Source organism: Apostichopus japonicus, chromosome 9 (genome assembly GCF_037975245.1).
Source record: "Apostichopus japonicus isolate 1M-3 chromosome 9, ASM3797524v1, whole genome shotgun sequence".
Taxonomy (NCBI): Eukaryota; Metazoa; Echinodermata; class Holothuroidea; order Aspidochirotida; family Stichopodidae; genus Apostichopus; species Apostichopus japonicus.
The window spans coordinates 23,717,132-23,743,094 of NC_092569.1; the positions used below are offsets into that span (position 1 = coordinate 23,717,132).

Sequence of the window (25,963 nt, forward strand, 5' to 3'; positions counted from 1 at the left end):
TTTCGGCGAATAAAACATTTTACTTAAAAATGAATCATCCAATAACAAAATACACATACATTTTATAGACAAAGTCCGAGAGATTCTCCAAGTACTGTAAATAGTACGAGAACAGAGCACACAGTGTTATCAGCTTAGAGTTTAGTGAATTTATCCAGACGCGTAGGCAGGGGGACAATGGGGCAGTCGCTCCGCCCCCACCCCTCCAAAAAAAATCTTTGAAACAATCACACACGCATATGATGGGACAAACTCCGCATAATATATCCGCGTATTAATTCGAATTTGGATATATACACGTATTAATTCGTATTAATATCATGTTGTTGTCTAGATCAAGTAGATTTGGCCTGGATGTACTTCAATAGAGACTCATTTATTGCCATGGAGAGGCTGCTTTGTGATAACTCTCGAAACTCGTTTTGAAAGCTATAAGACATGCCAGTTATTGTCTGATTTAATGCGCGTATATATTCGAATTAATACGCGTATATATTCGTATTAATATGTTTTATGGATGACCACATCAGATGTTACATAATCAAATGACAACTGCCCTTTATTTCATTTTGCTGATGATACTGCATAATTAATGATAAAGGTTGATTACAAAGGATGACGATAATGCTCATTTAGTCCAAATAAATCGTTTGTTTTTTGTGAAGAAGACAAATGATATGGTGATTGATTTTAGAAAAGTCACAATCGAACCCACGGAGCTAATAGACAACTTCGTCGAACGTGTCTCAACCTCCAAGTATCTTATTGAAGTAATAGATAATCAGCTTGTTGGCAGGACCACATTGATTATTTGGTTACAACTTACAAGGATCATAGCTCCATGCAAGGATCAGATCCAGATTGCATTGTCTCCGTAAATTAACCCTTCAGCCTTTACTGGGCGAATTGTGCCCCCCAAAACCAAACACTTTGAACTTTAATATCAATAGCCGCATTGTTACTAGTTTTTGTTTTATAATACCGTGATTTGCAGTGTGTGGCTGTATTGTATTGTATGGTGAGGTGGAATCGTGGACGGTACAGATAAAAACGTATTTGACAAGCTATAGCCGTACTCAAGTTTAGGAGATAATTAGCTTACGGGGGACTCATCATTTCAACATTTTCTTGAGGCTAACCTTAACACCGTACTTGACGATATCAGCCACCCCCTATATGTGTAGATCTTAATATCGTAATAATCTCCCGTAGTGCAAGTTTGAGACTACCATTTGCTCTTACAAACCAACACAAATCGTCGTTTATCACTCGTTGTATTAATCTTGATAAAAATCTATTTAATCGTTAGGTTTCTGGTATTTTACTATTTTATTTTCCTACTTAAATTTTGTTGTCTCTTAACCTGTCTTTTTCTCCTAGCGCAATTGTATTTTATTACTTTTTTTTGCATGCTTATGTATTTATCATGTTTTTATTGCAAACATGCGATTGCCCCTTTGGAATATAAAAGGGTTGAACTTGAACTTGAATCTGTTATGGAAGCAAAGCTTACTTTATGATGTTATATAGAACACATACGTCGAGCTGCAGGTTCAAGCACAAATTGGTAATGCGAATATATCACAAGCGCAGTAAAAATGTCCACAGCAATGGTAACATATAGTTTATACATCAACTGAGTTTTTCGCGGAAGTAGTCCGTGCAGTCAATACAGCCGAAAAGAGTAAACAAATTGGTCACAAACTATTTCTCGTCAAAAGCCATCTTTTGCTCTAGTGACACAACTTGTTGTCCGATGAATCGAATTCAGATCCTTTCTTTCGGATAACTTACAATCGGAGACTTCCGTATGTCGAATTTGCAGTTTTCATTTTTGCAGCCAACTGCTTGCTTCGGATAACATCAAACTGCAGCATGCCAAGCTCAACCCGTAATCCACGATAGTTTAGAGAATTGAGATTGCAATTACTTCACAAACCTATAGCTTCGATAATGTTGATATCATCATTTATTTGCTCGATTGGCATTCCATAAATTAAGCGTGCAATTCAGGTAAGCTCGCAGGCGGGATAAAATCGCGACACATAACAATGGGCGTTGCTCAAGGGTTTGAAGTACTCAACATTTATCAGATGCCAAATCGTGGTGTTTGGTTCCCTTCGCTGTCACTTTTAAACGATTTAAATGAGATGTTATATGTTACCAAATATAACTGGCATGTACGGAAGCGTAGAAGAGACATGTAAATTGACGTTTAGATGCAACGACTCGTCAACACGACAAGAAGTTGAAAATTGAAGTTTTGACGACATATTGTAAATTGTCAAAATGTCGAAAATCTGAAAATTTAATTTTTTTTCGAGAAGCATCAACTCGTCATGATAACAAAAATTCACATTTTTGACGAGATCATACCAAATCGTTCATTTGTCAAAAATCTGGAAATTTATGTTTTGTCGGGAAGAATCTGGCGCAAAACGTAAATTTTCCATTTTATTGGTATCATTTAGACGAGTTAATACCTCTCGACAAAACGTCATCTCATCGAAACGTCACTTGACATGTTTCATATACGCTCCCGTACCTCACAGATATCTTGGTTAACATGCAAATGTGTAGTGGAGAGGAGAATGGACAATCTACAGAGAAACGTAATGGCAGGTTGTACAGTCTGACTGTATACTATAGAAACATGATCGAAAATGTAATGTTTTTTTTTTAATAAATTGCAAGGACAATATAACCAAAACACCACATCAACTCTAACTATCGGTTTTATTTTATTCCTATATAAAAACATATGTGGCCCTGGAATCGTTAGCAGCCCATGTTGAGGGGAGCGTGGGGAGGGGTGGTCCAAATTAATTCTGGGGCATATTTGAACTACAAAAAAGGTTTATAATTAGATAATTATGCCTACATGGTGTTAAAATAAAATGTGCTTAAAAATCATTCATACGTACATGGATTTGAAAAGGGTAGGAGAATGTACACCATACCTCACTGCCTGGATCACGCCCGCGTAGTTGCTCATTATGGAGCATATCAAATGAACAGTTTCTATAAGCAAACATATGCGTTGGTTCGTCCGTCCTTTCATTCGTACATCCGTTCGTCCGTTCGTTCATCTCTCGATTCCAGTATATACACTTGGAGGTTGTATGTTTTAGTTACATCCAACATTTAACATTTGACATTGTACTGGGAAACCTACTCACTAAGTGAGGGCTCCCTTCCCCATGGACCGATATGTGACATCATGCTGTAACACTCGTTGCTGTACAAAACGGAGCAAGGATAAATTTTTCTCTTAAATTGATTCTTTGGTGTAATGTTACTGAGTAAAAGGCAACTATTCCTTACAACAACAAAAAAAGTACCTTATGCAAGAAATACAGAACAATGAGATTATGTTATCCGTCGTCGCTTTTGATCATGATGCACAAGATCACTGTTCACATGGTCCCATCGCCCATGTGCATTTGGAACCATCTTCAGAAAACCTCAAAGAATGATTATAACTTATGACGCTTTAAAAAAAAGAAATGTACCGATTCTAAACTTTGTACCGGTTGATGGTGGTACTCAAGGTACAACATGGGAACCAGGAGAGTATAGAGGGGCCCGCGCAGGGATGAAGAATAATATATTCTACTTTTCAAATATGCTTTGAAGTTAAAAGGGGGGCCAGGTGGCATAATACTGTTTCCATGGGCCCGCGATCTGACTTCCAACCCCCTGACCATCAAGTGTACACTTAAAGAACTGAGGCTGTGTTAAAAATGTTTTCCATCTATATCTCTGTCTGTAAATACTGTTTATACTGCACGATGTTTAAATTCTTCCTGAATGAAGTATCTCAGTCCGTCGCTACTTTTGAAAGTGGTGGCGGTATCTATAAAGAGTCGTGACAAACTGTATTCATATCCAACAAACCCAAGATCTATCCTATACGATACCGTACAGTGCACTTACTCACAGTGACAGCCTCTCTACGTAACATCGTGATCAGAGACGGCGGGAAAATGGTAGGGGATGGGGTGGGGGGGGGTGACTGTAGCCACCAAACCTGTGTTATTTATTTATTTTTAAATCAAAATATTGTAGTTGAAATTTTCAAGAAAAACAAAACAAAACATCGAACGTTGAAGAATGTAGACGAAAGTTTGAAATAAAGTAGTCTCCATTCTGAGATAAGCTCTGGCAAAATAATAGTTTCTTTTTGTATGTAATCAAGCAAAAAGTCGTAAAACCAGACAAATATTGAACCATTTTGAAAAGCAAAGCCAGAAATGTCGGTATGTTACAGGTTGAACTTTCCAGAAGAGAGTCAAGTGAGATTAAGAAAAAATAGTTGAAATTTTGAGATAAAATGTAGAAGTTTCTCTGTTTCCATCTGAGCTACCGTAGCATTAACAAAAGAAAAATTCGTCTGGCAAAGATATCGAAACTGACCACCGGTTTAATTTTCCCTACAACCCCCCCCCCCACACCCTTACCCCCACCACAGCACTTTTCGATAGCTTTCTACTTACCCCCCCCCCAATTTAGTTGTTGCTCCAGTTATCTTTTGACTTGTGCGAGAATATTGGTCTCACCACTTCCACCCCTCCCCTTGCCCTTCCCGCTCCACCGTCCAGGGTCAAGGTCATATGGCTACATTGTTCATGTTAGGGGACTGAAAATGAACATTTACTAGTCACCTCGTAGAGTCCCCACTTAACACCCGTTTACATTAACTTTTCATTTTTCGTTACAAAATTTAGAACATTTCCTTAGGGAAATTCCAACATTCTTGGTGCAATTAGGCTGGAATCAAGTACAGGGGTTACCCGGTATATATTAAAGGATCAATCTGGAAGCTTTCCAGAGGCCTTTCCAGTTGTCATCATTCTGGTCATGAAATTTCCTTCACTTGTATTTCCAAGACAATTTGATGAAAATCAATTGTATTGCAATTGTGATAAACCCTATACACTTCCCGTGTAAAGGTGCTGATTGTCAAATAAAAATGTAGTACATCATGGGTAACATAAACTCCATTGGCAATGAAAACATGTTAGACAGCATCACCGGACGCGGAAGGACATTGTTGCTGTGAAAAGAATAAACCGCATTTGGGTGATATTCTGCTGTTACCCGCTTTAATATGACTCACTACAACGCTTCTAAATAGATACGCATATATACAATGCAGCTCCGCAGTCCATTTCAGAAATGCAGCTCTTCGAATCAACCAACACATGTGATAAAATATGGTCTATAAAATATTGTCTCGGAAATATGGTAAACAACCAAACCAAGGGGCACAGTTTCTCGTCATGTCAGGTGAGATCGCAGGTCACATTCCATAAGTTTCGTCACCATGCTAACACACAGGTGGTTTTGTAATCAGGGAGTTGTTATGGAACTCTCTGGTGTAACTGCCAACAACTACAGTGATTGGTGATTTCATACGTAGTTCCTCGTAGTAATTTCCCGTGTCGTAGTGGAAGGCCTACTTGGCAGGAACAAAAATGACTCTTCGAGTGACTAACATACATCAGAGAGCGAGATCAAAGGTCGATACCGAGAGAGCTGTTGTTAACCGTTGTGGAGCCAATACGCTATTGTTGAAGAAGGCCAGAATATTCTATTCGACTATCCAGTTCCATATCTGTGCTGTGAACCTACTAACTGTGGCAGAGGTTTTCATCGGTGTGTAATAAACTCGCAATTAAGAAATAACACAGGCATATAGCCAACAGGCACAATGGTCATTGTTTCGAGAATCTTCCTAGAACTAGGTTACTGACTTGAAAAACTGAAGAAGAGGATATACCTGGCTGATGACTAGGGCAAAAGGAAAAAGCCCAGAATTATCCAAGCATGTGTATTGTTTGTGATTTGTTGCGGTTCGGTATGGGCTAACGTGTCCACTGGATATCATACAGGATGCAGCCGTATAATTTATTCAATCAACACAAATCTCGTTCTTCGCGTCTTTACAGTGGGTTGATATTTAAAGTCACTAAATGGAAGTATACTATGCATGTATGTGGAAGCTGTGAACCGGTTATGGGTTACTTGGTGTTTAACATGTAATACTATAATCGTTTAAGGAGTTGTTTGAAATGTTCTCGGAATAAACTACAGTTTGGTTTAGCTGTAATCATCAACTCAGTATTTGGAGCAAACCGTGACAGAATGTTTCACTGCTATCACCACGCAGTTTAATGGAATTTAATGGTCATTAACGCTCCGACTGGACCGCTAGGCCTGCTAGTAAATTCACGAGCGTCATAGATTCCAATTCCTCCGCCGTGTTGTAACTATACAGAGTATAAACCTACAAGAAATCAGTTCATTGGAGGCAAACAACGGAACTTTGGAAACATTAGACTACCATTGTTTACTTATCATTGTATAACGTGTCCGGTTAGTGCCAAATGAGGCATAATTGTTTACTTAAGTTTTTGGACTTTGAGAGGCACACTGCTTTGCTTTTATATATATCTACTGATGTAACTTCCTAGAAATTGTGTGACCTATTGTTACGTATGCACAGAAGTTATTGTTCCGTGCAGTACGTGTAGGTGTATCCAGTATCGTCTGCCGTCTTTCTGTTCGAATTATGGATTATTACATCAACATATTTCGTCAATTTTGGATACTGTTGTTTGAATGATTTCACGTTTTAAAGATACATATTTCCCAGGTTGCAAGCTCAAACGAAAACTGGGAGGTTATAGTTAATTAGTGGTAACGATAACGATATAAAGCATACCATACGCATCATCTTTCAGTGTATCAAAGCGGATATATAGTACAGTGTTTTTCTTATAAATATGAAGTCGATTTTGCTTCATTGGCATTGCAATGTTACCATTCTGTTCCTTTTGTTGAATATATTCTTGTTTGGTGGATGCATGGTCAACGAAACGATTTGTCTACAGCAGTGGGACTGTAAATGGCGAACTGATTTTCCATATACCCGCACGGAGGGGCAATGTTCATACCTTCTGCCCGGATATTACCCTATAGACGGCCCCTCTTCTTCAGCTCCGGAAGGAAGCAGATGTAATTTAAATGTCGATTGCAAAAGGGGAGACGTTAACTCCACTGAGATGTTTAAATGTATACATCTCCTTACTTCACAGTCGCTTGTGGAATCTCTGCGTCTTTACCGTTGTAACGATTTGGAACTTAAAAATGGAGATCTCGAGTTTTTAACATCTATGATAGAATTTAATATATCATACGCTGTCATAAAGGAGATGCAAGATGAAGTATTTTACAAAACAACCAACCTTGTTACCGTAGATGTCTATCAGGACTACGAAGCAGGAGTTAGCATATCGGAATATCCCCGGGCATTTATAGGTCCTGTGCCTCAAAGCACGAGCGAAATTAGCAACACTTTCCTGCCAAATTTGAGACATTTGATACTTTCTAGCTTTAATTTTTCAACGGGGATTCCAGAGAATGCTTTTCAACACCTTGGTGCTTTGCAAACTATAGAATTTGAGTTTGTTACCCTCCAAAACAGCGATTTTCAAAGTATGCAAAATTTGACAGAACTTGCCCACCTTAAAATTTACGACAGTCAAAACATAGACTCGCTGCCACCACGTATCTCGACTTTCATGCCAAATCTCCAACATTTTGAAATCTCTATGACTAATATTTCTAATATAACTGTTCAACAGTTAGAATCATTCCATAAGCTGGAAACACTCATATTGGACGATAACTTGCTTGTGGATATTGACTTGTTGGCATTTCAACATTTGACAAATCTGAGGAGTCTGTCTTTAGCTGGAAACCAACAACTACAAATAATTCCTTTCTTTGATAGACTAACCCAACTCGAAAAACTTGTTCTCAGCAACTGTGCAGTATCTAATCTTTCTCTTGAAGTATTTACAAATCTCGACAATTTAAAACATTTAAGTTTAAAGAAGAACAAACTTAAACAAATTCCACCCCTTTTTACGAATTTTCAAAGTACCGGAACCATTACATTAAAAAATGTTGAAATCGTTGATTTATCAGACAATGAGATCAGTAGCATTATGGCGTACACATTCAGTAACTTAGAAAATCTGAAATCTATAGATTTGTATAAAAATTACATTACGGTAGTGCATTATAGGACATTTTTTAATTTAAAATCACTCGAGAAAGTATCTCTGGAATTCAATGCCATTCGAAATATTCACAGAGAAGCATTTGACGGAATAAGTACCTTGAAAAACTTGAATTTAGAGGGTAATATGTTAAAAAATTTCCCCAAGCTTTCAAATGTTAATTGGGAGGTTGACCTTTATCATAAACTTCCACGAGATCCCTTTTCAACGGACATACGAAGTAATCCACTCCAATGTAACTGTGACATGTTTAGGGATGTGTTTACTCGTGTTGGTCGAGACATATGGCAATTGCAATATTACTACGATATTATCTGGCCTGGCAATTACTTTTTGACAAACCAACTTTTCGTTCAAGCGAAATTTCTCGAATGCCAGACAGAACTATACGGCAAGAATAAAATAGACCTAATGCTACATGATCCAGAGAGGTGGTTCTCCTATGTTTCGTCCATTGATTTATGTCCCCATCCTTGTCGGTGCCTCAGCCAATGTTCAAACGGGCATTTCTATGCTGTTTGCCGGCATGCTAATCTGACTTCAATACCAAACGGATTAGGCTCGTGGGTCAATACTCTCTATCTTGAAGGAAATATGATTACCCAATTAGATTCGACATCACTTTCCAATATGCCTGACCTTACCAACGTTGACTTGGGAGACAATCGAATTTCTTCCATAGAGGACGGCACCTTTCATAACTTGCATAGTTTACGCGAAGTATCTCTACGTGGTAATAACCTTACTGTGATTCATTCCAGTACGTTCAACATCTCCTCGTCTCAGTTGAAATACCTTGATATATCGTCAAACAATATTGCTGACATCGATCGTGACAGTTTTCTAAGCGTTTCTTCTTTGGAAGTTTTAAAACTTGACCAAAACAAATTAGAGACAATTTCTCAAGGAGTCTTTGATAATCTACACAATTTATCGCTGTTAACGATTAGCGACAACCCATTCAACTGCACTTGTGATTTGCTGTATTTAACAGATTGGTATGTAAAAGTAGCGTTTGTTCCCGAAAGGAGTTTCTCTAGCGATATTGCAGAAATAGGATGTGCTCCATTTTTGAACGAAACTGAACTTTACGATTGGATGCAAGAGCAAACAGTGACATGTAACCCGGTGATTCCCCCTTCTGACAGACCGAAACCAAGCTCGGTTATAGTTGTTCTTGTTGGGGTTTGTGCTGCTGCAATTACTTCACTTGTTTTAGGTTTCATCTACAAATTTCGGTTGGAAATATTAGTCCTCATATACACAAAGACAGGTGTGAAAATATTTGACAGAAATGATAGTAACGGGGAAGAAGAGAAAACATTTGACGCTTTTATATCTTTCAGTAGCATGGATAGGCAGTTTGTTCTAGAAGAATTCATCCCGAGACTGGAAAGTGAAGAAAACAAACGAAAACTTTGTATTCATCATAGAGATTTCGTCGTAGGTGAATGTATCGCAACCAATATTATTAATGCTATAGAGAATAGTAACAAGATTTTAATACTGTGTTCTAAAAATTACTTGGAGAGTGAGTGGTGTTCTTATGAGTTTAAGAAATCACACCATCAGGCATTGAGTGATCGCAGTCGTAGAATTGTTCTCATCATGATGGAAGATGTCAATAAATCTACATTGGATAAGGAAATCAAAGCTTACATCTCAACTAATACTTATTTAGAAAAGAAAGATCCATTATTTTGGTCAAAATTACTATATTCGGTGCCAGCAGCTAAGCGTGGCAATATCGACACATTGAAAGAAACGAATGCAAACAATGTCTCTTCTGAAACATGTGTTTAGACCGATTATTGAGTATTTATCCCATTCAGATATGATATGAGAAGTGGGAAGAAAATGTCACCCGTTATAAGGGCTGGGTGGCTCAGTTGGTAAACCGTAGGGCTTGTAAACCAGCCTAGGTCACTGGTTCAAATCCGATTCTAGCTTCAACTATATCTGCTCATTTTAGCCGGTTCACACAGAGATTACAGTAACTACTGTAAATCTTAAAGTTTTGAACCAACGTTAACACTGGATTATGCTGACAAATCTGATAAATCTGTAGCTTGTGCTACTAGGTTTACTATAAGAACTGAAAATATGTGTAATCCCAACGAATCCCAACAACTGGATTTGTTGGAATTACACATATCCTCAGTTCTTACTGTTATCCTAATAGCACATGCTACCGATTCATAGCACGATCCTGTCTTTACTTTGGTACAGAACTTAAAGATTTTTAGTAGTTACTGTGTTCTCTGTGTGTACCAGGTCCCCATTTCCATTGTATTATCCGTTGTTAATTCACTTGACATGTGTATAAAAATAGAAATATTCATGGAATGTAGATTGAATTTAGTTATAGTCTAACCACCATCGTGTATGGTGTTTCAGCTTTGCGTTCTCATTTGACAAAACATAAAGGACTTATTAATGGCAGCAGGTTTCAGATTTCTTCCTTGTCAACCAAAGCTGGATATGAATCAGATACAATATTTATGATAGGAATTTTAAACAATGGGAAGTGACGTAAAATTTAGAGAAACTGATTCGTTATCACATTTGTGGTAAGGAACCATATACGGCGCAATGTACATTTTAAAGTACTTTATCTGTTTATTATCGTTTTGTCTGCAATTTTGTCTAAACTTATCGAGTAGTGCTCAGAATGTTAAAGATAAGATATTCTATCACATTCCAACAAATGAAGGTAAATCAAATTTTCAATAATTGTTCATGGACATTTCGTAGCTCCGACACGTTATTCATACCTTATAACCTAATCGTATAATCTATATGATATTATTATTATTATAATTATATATATATATATATAGCCTGATATGTCGAAATATAATATTTTATAAATATAAACTTTAGTAAATATGAATATACATGTTTATACGTTAACAGTGTACAAACCTTTCATAAGTGGTTTCGTGTCAAACAGTTTTATGTTCATTCTCGGCTTTGATTGGTAAATGATTTAGTAGTCCTAGCCTAAGTCTAAGTTAAAGGAGATTGGCAAACCATAACAGATTGTTTCAAAGCGGATCAACTCCGTATCGTTTATCTCGATTTAAACAGCTAACCACATGTACATAATTCATGAAATTTACCATAAGATCCTGACCATCTTCCCACTGTAAAAAAAAACGCACTCTCAGGTTGAGCTGTAAGGTAGATCCAATTCATTTTTACGAACCATGTAAGCAGTGGCGTAGCTAAAGTGCGGGTAGGGGTAGGGTGGGGATGGGGTCGTCTATAGCAATATTCAGGGACGAAACGGGAACGCCTAAAAACTTGCACATGCACAAAAAGCATATACACTGGCAACTGTAGTTAAACTAATTGAAATGATAGTAACATTTTCCATCTATATTTTGCATTTTGCATTTCGGCAAAAATTATGATATGGGAGAGTTCTTTCATCTTCTTAGAACGAGCCCCAACAGGAACGTCGGCAAAGTTGCATACCCATCCACCCCCCCTCACCTGGCCCCTCTAAATTCCAACCTGAAACAAAGGGTAGAACCTATAATGGTGTCATAAAAATAACATATCAATGTAAGTGCTAATTAATTCTTAATTTCTCTAACTCTTTAAAAGGGGACACATATTTTGCTTTGCCCCCTCGCACCATGAAGACTGTCTACGCACCTGAGTGTAAGCTATATTCACGAGGAGATTGATATACTCCAACTAGACATTTAATCTGGTCAAATTGGCTTTTTCCCTTTATGGATTGGTTGTGGTTTAATCGAATCACAGAAATTTATGTTCACGACGCATGTATTTTAATTTCATATTAAGTTTCATTTTAATTTATCAATCATGGATCTTTCTTTCACTTGTGAACGACATATAGTGCCAAAGGAATATTATAATTCAAACATACTATGCAACTGCTTTAACATGTCATACCATGTGTTATATACAAAAGAAGAAAACCTATATTGTTAAACATACATTTTCTTCCTTCACTATCTTGAAGTGTAGGGTATGATTGGCCATTGTACATCATTTACCACAGTTACCTCTTTTAAATGTGGTTCCTACAGTTTCACCAACACATATCTTAGCTAAATGTTTACTACGTTGTCTAAAGTGTTATATTATTACAACATTAACAAATGGGGAGTTTGAGTTGCGGGTGATGGGGGGTGGCTGGGGTTTGAAGTTGCTTAGGCTTTGTTGTGGTTTAGATTTTCTTGAAACATTACGTTGCAGTTGAATAATTCAAAATGGTGTCTAGATAAAAGAGATGGCGTCAGACGCAGAAACTAACCTATTCCCAACCGTTCAATCCATCGGCCCCCTCTGCCACCCCCACCCCCTTGTTCATCCACAAATGGTATACCATCGATATTAGCATTCTACATATTTCAATGTTGTCAGAACTACAAACAGAAATACGTATCTACTTTTAACACTGTGATGACGCTTTAGGAGTGAAGTGACCGTTACCAAAGGGGGTTTTATGCCAGATACTCTGTAGTATAATAGAGCGATACAATTCAGTCTATAAGTAGACCTAAATTTGTAAGAATTGACTCAGAGGCAAGCACCGAATTCATCTCTCGAACTAGAGATAGTTTTGTTAGTGTATTGTGAGTATTGTGAGTGTATTGTAACTTGCCAGGAATTAAGTAGTCTAATGTCACGGTGCATAACTATTGCAATGTGTTTCTGTATGGAGCACACCAATTCCTTACTTCTGTCGGCGTGAAAAGTGTTGAGGGTTTGAAAGGATGTGTCACGACATGTTAAGTATCCGCTGGTAAATATAGACCTGACATAAACACTCATCTATCGGTGAGTAACTGAACAGGAAACTCTCGCGGAAGAAGGTCTGTATGTCTTCCTACACCGCAAAGGAAATTGAGTAAGATAATGAACATTACAGAACTGAGACATGACATCTGTCACGTATGATATATGTCCATATAGGATACCACTGTTTCTATACTCGCAAAACGACTCACATAAATGTCTTGTAAGCGTCATGTGCCTGGCTTGAAATTTATTCCCGTTCGAAGTTGTTGACTCAATGTATGATAATGGATAATGAATTGACAGAACCTCATATCAGCAATGAGAGGGCGAAAATCCTTCATAAATGAACCACAAGGTACCGGTAACGTTTTAAACTTGCAATAGCCAACCACCCTATTTTAACGTTTTCAATGGAATACCTTCATTTCCCGTGTTATATATAAGTTATAGCTTAATGTACGATAGATCTCCCCGAGAGGGCCGACCAATTAATTTCTACAGGTTTGGAATGGGTTAAAATACTTTATTAATAGGAATGCATTGGATACCGTGTTCGACGTGGGTAAACTTGTACGACCGATGTATAATTATACTAAACGTATACTTCAAATGTCCGGTAAAAATACTACAAGATTACATTTTCAATGCATACTATGGGACGTACACATTTTCGCCTGGATTATTTAAGAAACGAGAATAAAAAACAAATCGTGTGGTTCTACTCCCTTTCCAAGTGATTCGCTAAACTCACATGACGTAACATCATCAGGATTGTACGAGCTCATTCTCAATTTAAGGGGTGGGGGTGGGTGGGGTGGTTGGCTTTGTAAATTGATTAAATTGTTTGGTTTTCGTACCGACGATCTCTCTTGGGTAACTTTTCATAGAAGATAGTATCATATACAGTTTACAACATAGGCTACCCCCAGTAACTTCGATATTTTATTACTTGTCAATTATACATTTTAATCGTGGTAATGGAAAAGTTTGCATATTATTACCTTTTCAACTGTGTGGATAGATCCAATCGCTTCGAATATATTTGTAGATACATATTTTGCGTGACTATCTGGACAAAACGTCTGCGTACCGTAAAAAAAGTACTTATCCAGGTACCGCACTCAGCTCCTCCCGATTCAGAAAATAGTGTTTTGACACTAAACAGTATAGCTATAAACAACATAGGTTTGATCAAGTATGAAAATCAGCAATGGAAATAGGAAGCGTGAGTCGCACGTGGTCAATCCTTACGTTTTGTTTATGTTTTCTTATGCGATGCTTTATTGTTACCGTACCGTTATATGGTAATATATTACTGTAGGTATTTCCCGATGCTAGCACCCCCCCCCCCCCCACCCCAACACCCTCCTCCGCAAACCCATGTAACCGTTAACGAATTCTGGTTGCCTTATCGTAATAATACTCGACAGCAATGACGACCTTATTGGCATGCTTGTTTCCATGATAAAGTGGTTGTCAAGTGTTTAATATGTAGTTTATGAACTCAAGCCGTCTACAAACATTTGATATAGTTTAATTGTCCATTTGACAAGGTTTATGAACTTCCTTAGTTTTATAGTACTATAGAAATGTCAGCATTAATAATCATTAACAGTCTCTCATCAAACGTACAGGGCATATAATGAATGATAAATTAAATGGAAATTATTATAATAGATGTCTGTGTATGACATACACAATTATATTTATTTAATGCCATGACGTCACTCAAGTGATCGTGAGGCACAGCCATGTTTACTTACACTATTAAAAAGAAGAATATTTTTCTTTATCAAAATTTCCAGTGGACGCAGATTTGACCCAGGGCTGTACCGCTGTGAATCCCTCACCCATGCACAATCCATTACAATCTAAAACAGAGTGAATTAAATTCATAATGACAATAACTTTTATCACAAACTATCATGTTATACACGCCCGACAGCTGCTTGTTAATTGGAAAATTCATAGCATATATTAACAAGTTTTGACATTGTAGTTTCGCACATATATTTCTGGCCTCAGATTTGTAGACGTTACTCCAATTAACCTTCAAGTTTTGTATAATTATTCTATTATTGCATATCCAAGGAATATGAATTATGTTATTAGCAAGTGGCTGATTTGTTAAGAAAAATGCTAAGAAAATAACATGTCTACCAAAAGTTGCATTCTCTTGAAGGGCTTTGTGCTGTGCCCCTATATGATATTGTGGGTTAATATTATGTCTGTCAATGGGTGTTCTGAGTCCCTTGTGGTACATATGTTTGCGTCCCTGTTCATTAGTCTGTATCTGTGGCAGTCATGAAGTGCATACTTCGCCTTCTTGACAGCATAGTTTTACAGCTTTATATCGGCCATTTGCAGTACGATACTGTGAACTCTTCAAGGGAGGAATGACCCTTTAAACATATGGAGCTCATCAATGAAATTGGCTGGACCACTTATTCTAAGAAATCGTTTCATCGGGTACAACACAACATTCAACAGAAATACATAAGAACTTACGAATCAAACGTCTACTTTGCATTACACTATTGTCAAGGGCAAATGATGTAGAATGATATTCAAGGGTGCTCTGCTATTTGAATCTAAGAGAACATGAAGTAGGATTTAGGCTGGGATGAGGAGCCGACTTCATAATCTATTTAAAATAGCGTTAAAGGAGCATTATGGAGGTTAAAACATTTTTAAAACTGAATACCTTGAAAAACGGAACATCAATAAAGAAACATTACTAGCACTCATTTCTCTTTGTGTCTTAGAATATGGCGTATGAAAATTAAAATTATGACTAAAGATACACCCTTGCAGCGATAGCATACCATATTAATGGAGTACAAATCTGCACAAAAGATTAACCTTTTCCTTAAGGTAATGTATAAAACTAAGTTATGTAGCAACTGTGTTAGACATTATCGTTATCTTCTTTTAATTTGAAGTTCAATTGGTGTGAAATATCATAACTGGAGATATACAGAACTTTAGAAATGAATGATTAAAAATGGAGAGTGTCAGAGATTACTCGCCGGGGAAGGTTGTTAGAGTGAGTGCTTGGTGGGGTTCCAACCCTACATCATGTAAATTGAACCACCAAAGCGCGATATGGAAGATGATGATATAACCGGACCCATCATAGCTAACACATGTCACGTGTTTGTTATATACATGTAGGCTTATAGGCTTACTCTTGTTTTAGTATCAACTGCATTTTGCGTAGTCTCGTTCAGGATCTTATTCAACTTACGTAAAGCGAGGCATATACGCTGGTGCTGTTAAAGTTAGTCCTGCGCCCTCACATCCTCTGAAGTTAATACTGAGGGAAACTGGTAGTATCTATTCCGTTCCTCGGCACCTGATACTCATGGCTTTAGTACATTAACTACTGGTGCCACCTGTAACACGTGTTACCGTGTTACGAACAAGAAAAAGGAAAACTTACTGATACACTGTTGTGGGACATGGACAGTTGTTGCTGTTTAGTCCTTTCTTCGTTCTCGGCATGACGAATTGGAGTAATTTAAAGAGAGGTGTGAACTGGAATCAGTCGGTACCGTACCTCCTTTACTTCATCTCGTAGGCCTTTTCATCTTCTTAGACTCCTTGTCCAGTCGCGCAGTTCTTTGTCTTACATTCGAACAAGTGAACAGCTTTGCAGTTGTTACAGTGCCACTTGTAACACATGTTACCGTGTTACGAACACAAAGTAGTAATTACTGATGCACGGTTGTGGGACATGAACGGTAGTTGCTGTACCAGGTATGAGTATCCGCTGTTCTAGGGGACTCGTCTTTCAACATATGACAATGATCACACAGTCACAGTCTCGATGTAAAGGGGACTGGGGTTGAGAGTGAATCAATAAAGTAGTTTCGTTTTTCGTGCTCAGGTTCTTTCTTGGCTGACTTTTCTTTGGAATGCATAGCTCAATGTAAACACGCCCTCGCTAAATAGTTGTAGAGCAATTGGATTATTTAACGTTAAGGACATAATCGAAATTCATGTAGTAATATATTAGCAACGTCTTGACCAATATTATATCTTGAGTTGTGATGTTACTTGTATGACACTGACCAAGCCATGTATTTGGATCAAACGCAGTCTAAAAAACTGGACATAGAGTTAACTTAGTAATTATCTTCTTATCAACTGTCTTATTCAGGTAAGGAAAAACGTGTGTTATTCACTAATTAAATGCTAAGTTTCAGTTGCCAGTTGATAATTTCAAGTGTTTGCCTAACTCAGCCGATTCTCAGGGCTCTATCGGTTAAAACTGGTAAAGGTGTGTACCAATTAATCAGTTAAATCTGATGTGTGTTATAATTCTTAACATGTGTTACATTTATGACCAGTTACTACTGAGTAGGACTCACGAACTGAAAATACTAAACATACAATCCTATGAATAATGATTGACTAGACTAATCAGACTACTTTAAAGGTTTCGCCAATAATTTCGTCCAAACATATCATATGAAATATATCAGAATAAAATACAGGTTTAAAATCATTCGTCCTCTGATTCTGATGTTACCATCCAAATTTTAACAAATATCTCTCTTCATAGATCGATATATCAAGTACATAGTTATAAAACAAAATATCTTTTACCCCCAAAAAGTGTAAATTTACAATGAAAATATGCTGATGCCACCTCGTGTAACTTATTTCATAGATTCTCAAATTATCAGTCATTTTGCCCACATAAAAATCCTTTCCCAATGTACTAAACTTCCTGTATTACCTTGACATGAGATACGTTTCTTCTACAAGACACTTAAAATATCCTCTTATATATATACTTAGAACAACAGAAATCAAGGTAAAAGTTTCCTTAACAAATATAACCTAGTTTGAGAGGAAATGAAGCCTTCACTCAACTCAGGACAGATCGTTTCCTCATTAGTTCGTTCCAATTGCCTTTCAATTTCCTTTTTATGGAACACTGTCTCAATTAACCCAAGAGTTAACTTCTAAGAATATGCCGAGAGGTTTCCTGGATTTTAAAAAAAAATGTCTGAAACGCATAGATTCCTGAAAAGTTACGGTTGGTGTAATAAATGAATGGAATTAAGTGAAGGAGCAAAGTTTACTCAATAGGTACTCAAGGATCAGAGAGAGTGCAATCTGGGGTGTGAGAGGGTGTAGGGCGGCTTCGGTAGTTGTTTCTTGAGGAGACAAGTCAAGATAACCTAAACTCTCCCAACAATTTCGTGTAACAACTGTCTTAATTTCGTAATAAAAGGTAAATTTAAATAACAAAATGCCACTTTTCCATCATCAAAATGTATGGGGAAAGGTACTTTTCGTTACCAAACAAACAGCACTCCTAATGTATGGAAAGGGGTACTTTTTAGACTTTGCCGCTGTGAACTGGTGCAGGGCCAAAAGTAATCGAGTGTGTTGTCGTACACTGTGAAACGACAACGTACTGCATATTTCTTATATGAAACTAAACCTCTAATAAAAATAAGATATTAAATAATTAAGTCTTCCCGTGTTAACAATTTATTCTAGCAATTTACGAATCAAATATATCATGACCTTAACACCAAATGTTTTTTTTTTTTTAAATTCTGAGATAAATGTTTCAACCTCGAGTCCATCTTTGTGTCAACAGAACATAAGTACGGTCTCATTTTAATTTAAGTCACTCTACATGCATTTGTTTCTATCAAATGTAATATTTAACAAACACTCATATACAATCCATAATACGTTTTCTTATATCAAAATTGTTAGCAATAGGTGTAGGTGGAACAAAATAATTGTACTAAACAAAATTGATAAAATGATATTTATGAAGTCATTGATCCTGAGGCAATATTTCCACAAAGTGAAAAAAAGATCGTAGTCTTATTTGCTTCTACAATTTAATACGCAATCTTATATCCAAAATGGGCACGAGTTAAGGCCAGGCGAGAGGGGATAATAGGTGACCCAGGGCTCGGGGTCAATGAGGATATCCACGGGACGAATTTGAAAATGGATCAAAGTTTATGAAAAATAATGTATGCTGATTGTCATAATATAATCTCGGGAATATGATGGTGCAAGTAAACTAGCTGTAATTAAATCAGCGCGTTCCTCCGCTGGGGAATGAAGTTCGATTACAAAACAAACTATTAATATACTTATAAAACTAAATGCATAACGGAAAACACTGCAATTTTAGATAACGATAAAGGGCAAATAATTTGTTATGTCTACTAGAAACGGGGTTCAAACAAGTGGCCACTGGGTTACAAGCACATCGCTTCACAAATTCAGCTATCCAGCCATTAGATGGTGACTCCCTAATATAGCATGATATATTTAAACAGAATTTCTAATGTAATATCTCCCCTGCATCTTTTCGCATGAATCCGACAGAAACTTAGGCGTGATCCCTTGTTAAACGGTAGCAATGTACTGTGGCTCCTGACTTGCACCCACATCAAAGAACTGGCTGTGGGGATTTCAAACAACTAAGGGTTGGATAGCCCAGTTGGTTGTGCGCTGTGTCTGTTATCCAAACGCCACTGGTTCGAATCCAGTTCTAGCAATAAAAATTTCTTTGCTTCTTTGTAATATTTGTTTTAATGATTTCAATATTTCGGTTATTATTGCTTGTATAAGCTCTATAGACGTTTACGCTCATAAATCAGTTTAGCAGCGTACAGCATCAGCATACTACGTGTTTGTCAAGCAGGAATGATAAGAGGGGAGGCTGGGGTAAAGAAGAGATCATGGTATGTTTCGTTAACTTAGTGAGTAAGCACCGGATTAAGGGTGGGGAAGTGAGTGTAGAAGATACCCCATGGCCTAACGATACAAACTTAAGCATGCCGAATATTAATTGGATCATTGCAAATCGTAATATCAACAGTACAGTATTTTTAACCACAGATAGTGCTACTAGATTGATTCAGAATGAGAAATGAATACCAAATCTAAATATTGATTACGTTGATTAAGCGCAACGTTGTGATATATATGAAGGAAAAATGCACCAGAGATTTGGTAATGTACCATATGTGAGGAGAAGCCCGAGTATTGCTAGTTAATAACATAAAGGACATCAGGTACAAATCAATATCGCAATTAAAAGGGATCGAAGAAAGAAAAGGGGCGGTGGTGGGGTGAAGTTTAAAGAGGTCTAACTTTCATTTCGGTGAATTTCAGATTACAGTTTCCCCCCGGAAGGCCAGTCCATTCAATACAAGCATCCCACCAGTCACCAGTGCGAAAGAAATAGCGAGAGTTGAGATCACATTCGTCGCATCGGTTGTACCACCAGGCACTACCCTGCGACAAGGCACAAGGACCACTAAGGTCATTGTCATTATCATTATCGTACGTTGTGAAGGACATATTTCTGTGAATTGCAAATGAGTCTGCGCCTGTACAAAAACCAAATATGAAAACCAAATTAATAAGAATTAATAAAGTAAATAAAACTAGGTATAATTAAGTTAGTAAGAAACGTGATCAATCTATGTACAGAGAGACGTGCAAATGTATTCAAAGTATATTTGCCAAATTCAATCTAATAAAATGGTTAATTGTAAAACTTTCTGCAAATTGTTATTCCGATGGCAGAAACTAATATGGAAAAGAGAAATATGCCACACTGATAATTGAAAACTACATTTCAATTGTTTTGGTCCCAAACTCAAGTTATGGTTAATTGAATAAAACCTGTTTCGACTGGCAAAACCCTCGATTCTTCTCCGGAGTTTATCGAAGTTTGAAGGTTTGTGATGTCATTATTGCAAATGTGCTTCAAAATCTTTACTTTCCTGCCTTATAATATTCTTGTTGATTCATCCTTGAAACGTGATACATTTGGAACACATCTGTGTTTAGCTGTTAATATTCTCTGTATTTAGAATTTAATTAAAAAGCAACTTTCTTGTAGAAATATTATTTTCCTCTGTGAATTAGGGAGTTAATTATTGTAAAGGGGGAAAAGACATTTTCAGCTGAATTGCCGTGGTGACATCATGCACTCTGTTGATGCCAGTTTTATCCACAAAATATCACCAAATTCGAAAACAAAAATCGTATCTTCGTCACAAAAAGTACTACATGGATCTGGTTTTGACCTAAAGAAGCAGACAATGTCAATAGTTGTATTACTCAATCAACATAAGCCACTGAAATAACCCAAGAACATCATCCGAAAAAAAGTTCACCTGTCCGAATATTAATATAAATGAACCTGTATTGCAGATTTGCTTCTTAAAGGAAGCACGAGTCGGCTAAATTTTCTGTTGTTTTCAGTCTAACCAATCATGTTGAGTTGTTGACCAGTAATAACTAAACAATCCAGAATGTCAAGTAGTATGGATTATTTCATAAGACTTATACAATTGAACGAACACAATTTATTTCTCTGCAGTAATCTTACTCCCTGGGATCAAATAAGCATATAAGTATTTAAATAATTCGAAACTCGGAGTACAAATCAAAGCAATTAATTTCTTATATTCGATAAAACTAGTTTGTTGAAACTATTAACATATTATGAAATGATATAACGTTAGGGTCATGGTGAAGGGGTTTCCTATCATTGTTTGAGTTAATAAATTCTATAAGAAGCACAAAATACTAACATGTACTTTCAGGTAAGTGTTGTCCGAGCTCAACCAGTCTGTATTTACTGCTCTCGTCACTGATTCGGAATCGATCGTACTTGGCAAAGTAAGGAACGCCGTGTTGGTTATTCATATCAATCCGAATCTCATATTTCTTTTGATTCGTCAAGAGAGAGATTTTGTCGTTACCTAACCAAAATTCCCCGTTCAGAAAACCAAATCCATGTTTGTAATCGTACCACTTACGGAAGAAATCTACGGATCCGTCTACTCGACGCTGGATTACCTGTCAAATGGGATTCATTGAGAAGGCGGTTGAATAAACGTGAAACTTTAAGCTACATTTTAAGTACAGTTGTAATTTTACATCATTGCCTGTCACCCGATATAAAGTCAGACATCAGTAAGGTCACCAACAGCTGACTGCTCCTCAAACTCTTTATTCCGCAGGGTATTAAATCCAGCCTGGGGGTGAACAATCTTTTAGGAGTGAATCCCACCTCTTCCCATAAGCTCCCGACTCCTCTGCAATACCCACCAAAACCTTTAAAGTTTATAGCCGTAAGATAAACACATGTTTTACGTTAACTATCACGATATATACACTGTCAAATCTTTGGTTGAAATTACATGAATTGTATAACTACATATATTGCTGGTTCCGCTAGCGTTATTGACAAACATAATAGAGAGAAATTCTCAAACTGAACTTACAGTCCAACCCCCTCCATCTATCGAGTTGTTACAATATACACGGAAAGGTTCTAGAGCATCGTCCGGCTGAATAAGATAAACTCCAGACTTCATAGTATAAAATCTTGATGAGAACTTCATGAGATAGTCACGGACTTCAGAACAATCTCTCGGGTACTCGCTTCCTGGTTGGTGAGAATTTAATGTGATTGCGTAAGCTGATCAAAGACTGAAGTGAGTAATTCACAAATACCCTTTGTTTATTAACATTATTGAGTGAAATTCGACGTAAATATTCCACTTATTTTATATTTAGTTTTTACATTTTATTGTGTCCTCTAATTTATAGACTATTCATGAGGTTTTAATCTATCTTCGTGTCGACTGGTTTTTCTACTTCTTCGAAAATTGAAAACACAATCTTTATAAACACTATACTAGCATTGTTTGAATTATTATTATTCACCATGTTAACCTGTGGTACAATAGCTTCAAATAGGTTCTATATTGACTCAAATGCCTACCGCATATAATAAAATATGCACAAAAATTGAACAAAAGACAATTTTTTTTCAGAATTCCTAGTTATTTTCTGAATACCGGTGTAAGGTACATGCTTTTTTCATAGTTTTGTTGCATTACAGTGTTCAAAGTTTCATATACTGTGTCACCGGGTGGATTTCATTGAATTTTGGTAACAATAAATCACCCTTGTTTTTTATTCAAATTATTGTTTTGATTTTCTTTTAAAAACACTGCTTCGATAGGGGTTACAATCTTATCCACCTACCCCTATAAATCCCCATGTATTTCCCACTCGTAATCAATGTGTGTTGACCCCGTTTAGGATACGATCCAAACATTGACCATGGATCTCGATTTAAATTCATCTAAACTTTCTTCGAGTCCACAATTACTAACTTTTCAAAATCTCAGTGAAGCCCAAATAATATGTTTCTTGTAAGTCGGTGGATCGCTAATGTTGCTACAACTTTCAAATGACGTAACCATAATTAAACGAGAGTATAAAATGTAAACATTTTCATTAAATATTAGCTAATCTTGGTCTGGTGGTTGTTAGGAATGAAAAACGTTTATGACTTAATTATGACTTAATTAGAAACAAAACAAGATATCTCATGTGCACATTATACGCAGGAAGGAAGAATATGATTTTCTGATTCATTTCTCGTTTACGGTAATGGGATGTTATCAAAATAAAACCTCATAATAACCAATGAAATACTTAATATAGATTTAATCACAATACTAACCAGTACTGACAGTTAGATCCCCATCTTCAGTCATTTCCACATTTCTCTATATGCATGGAATTTAACAGTGAAAAACAAAACTAATATTAATCAAAAATGTTCGTCAGTAAATGTTAGTTTCCAAAAACATAAACCAAAAAATGTTCAGCTTCTAGTCAAATTTGTTTTCTTGATATCAGCCAAATGAACGCTTCTCTCTAATGGCATGGTGACTTTACTCTATGACTTGTAATGTTTCAGACAACTTCTGCTGTGTCCTAGGATAGTATAACTAATCGGGCCGAATAACTCAGAAAAAGATTGTAATTTAATCAAAATAACCATTTTCCTGCATTTGGTTCTACCAGGCAAAAGTTAATAGGGGATCACAAAAGAATTTAATTTGAACCTTTAATCGCCGAGACAGATTTTCAAATTAATATCAATCACAAGTTGTCAGAACTTAGCATGACCGCTGCGGTTATCATGGATCTGTCAGCCAAGTGGGTTGTTGTTTACAGCTTTTCACTCTTAGCTATAGAATACGTCCATCACCTCCTACTCCCTCTTCCGTTCCTCTGCCCTCCCTGTTTACTCTTTCCGCCCCACATCCCCTCGTTCCCTTGAAACAGAATTAAGTAACTTGTTTTTCGCCTTTAAAGACTTTGACTTACCCTTTGCTGTTGGCACTCGCAACTAGCATTATGAATCAGCAAAATGCCCAAAACGTAAACGAAAACTCGATGAAACGCCATGATTGTAGTCAGCTATCTTCTAGCAATCCAAATGCTATAGGGATTCTAAGAGCATCGAATTTAAATACTTTAAGCGGCCTTCAGCTGTATTTAAATACCGTAGCTTTAATTACAGGGATTACTTCTAATGTCTTTAACAGAGAACTGTCTTTCCATGAAAATGGTATTATATCTATTGATTGTAGTAAAAACTGCTGAAATGTTTAAACGGAACAATTAAAAAAAAAACAAGGAATGACAGGAAATTACACGCGGACGGATTTAGTTGTAATAGAGAGAGTTGGAGAAACATAAACTAGACAACTCTGTTAGTGATCGAAAACAGACAAAGAGAGGGCGCCACCCAGAGAAGTTTGTACAGTAATTCTAAGCTGACAGCAGAGCATTTCAGTAATTAGCTTAAAACAGCAGATAATATTGAAACCTGGCAAACAAGAAGGGGAAATATTGGGCATCTTATCCATTATTCAATCTGTGTTACAATGTATTAAGATGAGTGACTATAGGAGAGATTTATATTTAAAGTTGTAATTCTCGAAAACAATATCAATTTACCAATAGTGTTGCTTGAGTGGTATATGGTATATTGTAAAAGTGAGAGAGGGAAGGGACAGGAATTATTTGTGGGAATCATCTTCTCTACCAATGGCCACAGTAGTGACGTTAATGGGAATAAAATGATGTTTTGCTACATAAAAAACTATTTCTTGTCGGTTCACATTACGATATTTAAGATATAACTTTGACCGGTCGACTTAATTTTACTACACTGCAATTTATTTCTAATTTCTTCTTAATATACTGTCTACCATATTTCTTATTTCACACTAAGCTTGCCAGATAAACAATTCATTAGCAAGGAAATAGACAACATACTTGGTGATATAATCGAAACTCATGTTTGGAGAAAAAGTCCTTGAAAACGTCAAACATCTATCAAATTTTGAAGATGACATTCAGATGATACGATTCCATGACTTCATCATTTCGTCTAGAGTAGTCGTGTTGTTTGAAAGAGTGACGCCCTAAATTAATTCGAATCGCAGCTATAATGTAGCAGTGCTTATTGGATTAGATTCGGGACCGAAATTTGTCCCCTTTCAGTGGTTCTGGTTTATAATCAAAATTATAATGTAAACGCCATTGGATGTGAGTAAGAAGCTAGATCTGATATCTCAATTGCAGGAACTTTGAACGACTTCCTGAACCCCATCAATCGGAAGTTGTCTGATCATTTACAGATATATTCGTAATAACAAATATAACAAAGAGCCCTCCAAAAAGTACAGTTAATAATAAGAAAAACACCTGAAGGATTACAAAGAAACAGTGATTGAGATAAAGATCGTTTCCTCATAGAAATGATTATAGATATGGATCATAATTGACAAATAAATAGTATTGTTTTAGAAAAAAAATATTGGAATCTTCGTGTGCAATACTTGGCAGTGGAATGAAAAGTACAAAATTCTGATCATGTCATTTACATATTCTACTGTGTACTTTGCAAGGAGGGTAATTATGTAGGTGAAACAGGTTCTCTGTTCGGCTTACGTTTCAATAATCACAAAAAAGTCCATTCGTGATAATTTTGCAGGATGTCCGAAAATGTCAATCTTCATTTACATTCTTTTAGAACCTAAAATGTATTTTAATTGTCTCTAACTAGAAATCCATAACTGAACGTAAATCTCTCGTATTAAGTTACACACCACCGGCCTCAACAAAGACTTGGTACCCCTAAATAACTACCAGTTCCACTAACGTTTGTAATCCATTCTTCCTATTCTTTGCTTCTTAATCCGCTTCCTGTA

General features: G+C 36.7%; 2 protein-coding genes across 3 annotated transcripts in view; one reads left to right on the plus strand and one right to left on the minus strand.

Moving 5' to 3' along the window:
- LOC139973029 (fibrinogen-like protein A) overlaps positions 1 to 24,231 on the minus strand; it is a 141,235-nt gene extending 117,004 nt beyond the window's left edge. The window contains exons 1-5 of one of the 2 annotated variants that reach the window (XM_071979378.1): positions 24,069 to 24,231; positions 23,416 to 23,461; positions 22,163 to 22,326; positions 21,467 to 21,734; positions 18,407 to 20,251 (exon numbers count right to left, since the gene is read on the minus strand). In XM_071979378.1, the coding sequence (XP_071835479.1) occupies positions 19,998 to 20,251; positions 21,467 to 21,734; positions 22,163 to 22,326; positions 23,416 to 23,461; positions 24,069 to 24,149 (813 nt within the window). In that variant the 5' untranslated portion in view covers positions 24,150 to 24,231 and the 3' untranslated portion in view covers positions 18,407 to 19,997. Of the gene's footprint in view, positions 1 to 18,406; positions 20,252 to 21,466; positions 21,735 to 22,162; positions 22,327 to 23,415; positions 23,462 to 24,068 lie in introns of those variants that run through there. The other variant, XM_071979377.1, reaches the window with a different exon arrangement.
- Positions 4,624 to 12,059, plus strand: LOC139973024 (uncharacterized). The gene has a single exon (XM_071979370.1). The coding sequence runs from the start codon at positions 6,789 to 6,791 to the stop codon at positions 9,891 to 9,893; it is 3,105 nt and encodes a 1,034-aa protein (XP_071835471.1). The 5' UTR covers positions 4,624 to 6,788; the 3' UTR covers positions 9,894 to 12,059.
- Positions 24,232 to 25,963: the final 1,732 nt, after the last annotated feature.

Bases quoted from the DNA above. Each gene is read 5' to 3' on its own strand.
- LOC139973024 (XM_071979370.1), top strand. From the start codon at position 6,789: ATGAAGTCGATTTTGCTTCATTGGCATTGCAATGTTACCATTCTGTTC.